The sequence below is a fragment of the Pseudorasbora parva genome, chromosome 7 (genome assembly GCF_024679245.1).
Source record: "Pseudorasbora parva isolate DD20220531a chromosome 7, ASM2467924v1, whole genome shotgun sequence".
Taxonomy (NCBI): Eukaryota; Metazoa; Chordata; class Actinopteri; order Cypriniformes; family Gobionidae; genus Pseudorasbora; species Pseudorasbora parva.
In genome coordinates this window covers 35,309,373-35,315,316 of record NC_090178.1, presented here as the reverse complement: position 1 = coordinate 35,315,316, position 5,944 = coordinate 35,309,373, and the positions used below count along the sequence as shown (strand labels likewise).

The following is a 5,944-nucleotide window of genomic DNA, read 5'->3' as shown; positions in this document are numbered from 1 at the left end:
TCTTTGACTATTGTAGTGGGTATATAGGGATATATCCACTTTGGTGGCTGAACAAAAACAAGCCTTGACGCTCACTTTCCAACGTGTTCAAACGAAAAAATATTTATTACAAAAAACTGCGGATATCCAAAATCAAAAAACCAAAAGATCAGAGTATCAAAAAAATAAAGGATTAACAAGATATAACTAGGATTGAAGAAGTCTGTCTGTTAGGCCATGAGGTCAAAGACTGCCACTTCCTGTTCTGGCCACGCCCTCAGAGGAAGTCCCAGGTCCTTTATTCCAAAGGCCTCAGCCTCTCCAGCTTCTACCCCTAGATGGCACCAACTCACATAACATTGAAAGTTAATTAATTAATTATTTAACACACACATTAGTTCTATTTAGCTAAATTCTATTTTAGCTCCTACACTCTCAATGCATCTCTTACTGCACCCCTCACTGCATCTCTCACTTCTCCTGTTGCTCTCAAAGCATCCCTCACTTCTCCTGCACATCTCAATGCATCTCTCATTTATCCTGCTCCTCTCAATGCATCTCTTACTGCACCTCTCACTGCATCTCTCACTTCTCCTGCACCTCTCAATGCCTCTCTCACTTCTCCTGCACCTCTCAATGCCTCTCTCACTTCTCCTGCACCTCTCAATGCCTCTCTCACTTCTCCTGCACCTCTCAATGCCTCTCTCACTTCTCCTGCACCTCTCAATGCCTCTCTCACTTCTCCTGCACCTCTCAATGCCTCTCTCACTTCTCCTGCACCTCTCAATGCCTCTCTCACTTCTCCTGCACCTCTCAATGCATCTCACTTCTCCTGTACCTCTCAATGCATATCTCACTTCTCCTTACCTCTCAATGCATCTCTCACTGCACCTCTCAATGCATCTCTCACTTCACCTACACCTCTCAATGGATCTCTCACTACTCCTGCACCTCTCAATGCATCTCTCACTTCTCCTGCACCTCTCGATGCATTTGACATTGCATCGCTCACTTCTCCTGCACCTCTCAATGCATCTCTTACTGCACCTCTCACTGCATCTCTCACTTCTCCTGCACCTCTCGATGCATCTCTTACTGCACCTCTCACTGCATCTCTCACTTCTCCTGCACCTCTCAATGCATCTCTTACTGCACTTCTCACTGCATCTCTCACTTCTCCTGCACCTCTCAATGCATCTCTCACTTCTCCTGCATCTCTTACTGCACCTCTCAATGCATCTCTCACTGCATCTCTTACTTCTCCTGCACCTCTCAACTTATCTCTCACTGCACCTCTCACTTCTCCTGCACCTCTCAACTTATCTCTCACTGCACCTCTCACTTCTCCTGCACCTCTTACTGCATCTCTTACTGCATCCCTCCCTTCTCCTGCACCTCTCAATGCATCTCTCACTTCTCCTTACCTCTCAATGCATCTCTCACTTCTCCTGCACCTCTCAATGCATCTCTCACTTCACCTCTCACTGCATCTCTCACTTCTCCTGTTACTCTCAAAGCATCCCTCACTTCTCCTGCACATCTTAATGCATCTCTCACTTCTCCTGCACCTCTCAATGCATCTCTTACTGCACCTCTCACTGCATCTCTCACTTCTCCTGCACCTCTCGATGCATCTCTTACTGCACCTCTCAACTTCTCTTACTGCATCTCTCACTTCTCCTGCACCTCTCAACGCATCTGACATTGCATCGCTCACTTCTCCTGCACCTCTCACTGCATCTCTCACTGCACCTCTCACTTCTCCTTACCTCTCAACGCATCTGACATTGCATCGCTCACTTCTCCTGCACCTCTCACTGCATCTCTCACTTCACCTCTCACTGCATCTCTCACTTCTCCTGTTACTCTCAAAGCATCCTTCACTTCTCCTGCACATCTCAATGCATCTCTCACTTCTTCTGCATCTCTTACTGCACCCCTCACTGCATCTCTCACTTCTCCTGCACCTCTCAACGCATCTGACATTGCATTGCTCACTTCTCCTGCACCTCTCACTGCATCTCTCACTGCACCTCTCACTTCTCCTTACCTCTCAATGCATCTCTCACTTCTCCTGCACCTCTCGATGCATCTCTCACTTCACCTCTCACTGCATCTCTCACTTCTCCTGTTACTCTCAAAGCATCCCTCACTTCTCCTGCACCTCTCAATGCATCTCACTTCTCCTGTACCTCTCACTGCATATCTCCCTTCTCCTTACCTCTCAATGCATCTCTCACTTCTCCTGCACCTCTCAATGCATCTCTCACTTCTCCTGCACCTCTCAATGCATCTCTCACTTCACCTCTCACTGCATCTCTCACTTCTCCTGTTACTCTCAAAGCATCCCTCACTTCTCCTGCACATCTCAATGCATCTCTTACTGCACCTCTCACTGCATCTCTCACTTCTCCTGCACCTCTCAATGCATCTCTTACTGCACCTCTCACTGCATCTCTCACTTCTCCTGCACACCGGGAACCGGGAGACGTAGACGAGACACATGCACAAGGATCCAACACAGACTGACAAACACAAGGAGCTTATAAGGGGAAGAAATCAAGAGGGAACAGGTGGGAGAAATCAACACTAATCAGATAACAAGGGGGGGGATCAGACAATGACAGGAGCACATGCAAGACATGACAAAACCCACATGTGCACACAAGAGAGGACAGGCATGTGCCGCTGCGCCGCTGAGGCGCCCTGCTCTGTCCGCGCCTCCCTGGCGCTCTACTGCTCTGCCCGCTCCGCCCTGGCTGCCTGAACTCTACGGGCCGCCCCGGCTGCCTGAACTCTACGGGCCGCCTCGGCTGCCTGAACTCGGTGGGCCACCCTGGCCATTCGAACTTTGGGGGCCACCATGGCCTCCTGAACTTTTTGTTTTCCTTGTCACTCCCTTGTTTACCCCTCCCTTGTCTGTTCCTTCCTTGTCTGTTTCCCCTTTCCCTCCCGTGCCCCCCTGGTCTGTCCCGCCCTGGTCTGTCCCTCCCGTGGCCCCCCTGGTCTGTTCCTTCCGTGCCCCCTGGTCTGTCCCTCCCGTGCCCCCCTGGTCTGTCCCTCCCGTGCCCCCCTGGTCTGTCCCTCCCATGCCCTCACTGGTCTGTCCCTCCCGTCCCCCCCTGGTCTGTCCCTCCCGTCCCTAGTGGAGCGTCTGGTAGCCGCTCCTTAAGGAGGGGGTAATGTCACATGCCTGTCCTGTCTTGTGTGCAAATGTGGGTTTTGTCATGTCTTGCATGTGCTCCTGTCATTGTCTGATCCCTCCCCCTTGTTATCTGATTAGTGTTGATTTCTCCCACCTGTTCCCTCTTGATTTCTTCCCCTTATAAGCTCCTTGTGTTTGTCAGTCTGTGTTGGATCCTTGTGCATGTCTCGTCTACGTCTCCGTGTCTGTGACGTGACAGGCAATTGTTGAGCAAAAATGTTCTTTCTCATGGTTGGTTCCTTTTAACAGGTTTGCATATCGATTTACAGCAAGTAACTTCGGTTTGGTCTTGGCAGCAGTCAAGCGGAAGTCTTACCCGCCTTCCATGTTTAAAACCCTTCTTGGCCAGTACATCCTCAAAAAGGGATCTAAAGTAAGTTGTCGTTAATAAGTGAATATTTAAAATGAAGGCATCTGTATCCAAGAATACAAATACAAATATACTTATAAGTTGTATTTGTCTCCTCCCCCCAAGGCATGCAATTGGGGAATACATCATGAGTCAAGGGAAAAGCAGGAATACACAGAGCGCACTGGTAAAGTTATACAAGAGAGGGGACTGTTCCTATCTGATAGCGGCCTGCTTGGTGGATCTCCGGATGGGATGGTGTTTGGAAACAGCTTGATTGAAGTCAAGTGTCCATGGTCAGCCAGAACCAAGACTATCCTGCAGGCAGCAGAGAACAAGGATTTTTTCCTATAGTTTGATGAAGGAGTCGGTTCCATGACACAAAAAAAAAAACTCACTACTACTGGCATCAGATCCAGGGAAAGCTGCACCTGACCGGAGCTAACAGCTGTCACCTGCTTGTGTGGACTCCCCTTGACCTTGTTCTTTTGACAGTGCTCAAAGACACTACATGGGCTGTAAACATTGACACTTTGGAAATATTTTATAAAGATTGTTTCCTACCATACAATCTCTCACAGTTGTAAGTACTGGTAAATGTGAAAATAAATGACATTTTGGCATTTCATACAAGGTAATTTATTTATTATACAAGTTTGTAGCCTCTTCAGGCTACACACACAGAACTTATAAAGGTAACACTAATTAACAATGTCGTTTTTACATGTTACGAGTACTTGCAATAACAGTAAATTATGCATAATTACACGCAACTAACCCTCAACCAAATCCTACCCTAACCCTTTGGTAAATACATGTAGTTAATAATATTACTCAGTACTTAAATATATAATATACACTGAAGCCTCGATACCTTAACATAAAGAGTAAGCAAATAAAATAGTTATATACAGTTATTTATATACAGACATATGTATTATATCCAATAACCTGAAAATTAGCCCATGATTAACTCACCCTAAAGTCATCCTAGGTGTAAATGACATTCTTCCCTCAAACGAATACAAACAAGTCCAAGGGTGAATGTCATTTACACCTAGGATGACTGAGTTAATAATGGGCTAATTTTAATTTTTGGGTGAACTATACCTTTAATTCATTCAATTTCACGGAAAATGGGTGTTTGCAAATTTGTAAGACAAACACACGCTTTAAGTATCTTATTTATATTTTGTTTGAACTGGTATGGAATGTATTCTAAAATGTGAAACAATTTCAGTCGCTGAATTGAACGCTCCACATGTATCCTAGCTTTTGATATCAATCTGTTGTTGTTCACTTCCACGTGTGTAAACTGTCCATTGACGAGAAAAGACGGGATGTTCAGGTAAACTCCTTCTGGCAAAATGTCCCGAATTGTGAAGCCCTTGTCTGCCATGACCATATCACCAGGATGTAAATGTTGGATAAGTCCACAATCAGCTGTTATTGCCTTGTCTGAGGCACTCCCACCGTACAGGTCACTGACAGAAGTAATCACTCCGTTAGGAGCAACACCAATTAAAGCCTTAAGTGTGGCCTGTCCTTTGTACTGGCTGTACAAATTACACTGTGCATCAAGCCTCTCTGTGTTAGAGACGGCATCCTCTGTGCAGTCGAGCACGAACCTGCAGTTAGAGAAGGGCTGGAAGCAATCTGGCAGCGATGTTTGATTCTTGGCTGTGGAGGGGATGTTGTTCTCAAGAAAACCAACATACAAAACATCATACAGGGCTCCAATGATGGTGATAAAGATGTTGGTTACTGTGGCGTTGCTAAAATTAAACCTTGTTGCAAGGTCTACGTGGCCGCAATTTAGTCAATTTAAACTTCATTAAAGTCAGGAGCAATTGATCAACTAGGGGCATCATTTGGACAGTCCAATCAGAATGATATTGTAGCTCGAATTTAGAAAGAAGCGCTTCCAAAAACAGGACAGTGGCACCATCAGGCAGTCCAGTAAAATATTGGACTCTGTCAGGGCTGGAAGAAATTTGACTTAAGGAAAAAGTTTGTTTCTGTTTCTCCAATTGTTTTTTCAATTTGTCATTCTTTTCCCTCAACATTTCATTCTCCACCTCAAGTGTAGACCCATAGAGTAACGTTACATAAGCATTTTTCTCAAAGGGTTGGATTTGATTTTGCAAACAAAGTTCGAATGAAGAAACAAAGTTTTGTTAAGATTACTTTATCAGCTGAAGCCATTTCCTCTTCTCGTCACAGGGAAAGCGGTAAAATGACAGATGAATGTCACTTGTTTTTTTTCTAACTCTGATCTGTTAAAACAACATGAGAGACAGCACTGGGGCATGGTACAAACTGGTACAAACACAAGCAAATGCGCTAGGTAGATGCACTAGCCTTTGGACCCGTAAACAGTATTATCGGAAAGTGGCTATGTCACGACTTAA

The 5,944-nt window shown here is 45.6% G+C and overlaps 1 protein-coding gene across 1 annotated transcript; it reads right to left on the bottom strand.

The window, feature by feature from the left end:
* Positions 1 to 4,650: 4,650 nt before the first annotated feature.
* On the bottom strand, positions 4,651 to 5,738 carry LOC137083937 (uncharacterized). Its single transcript, XM_067449873.1, is given in 3 exon segments — positions 4,651 to 5,355; positions 5,357 to 5,611; positions 5,721 to 5,738. Coding segments are annotated over 3 exon segments (978 nt in total).
* Between the last annotated feature and the right edge of the window lie 206 nt (positions 5,739 to 5,944).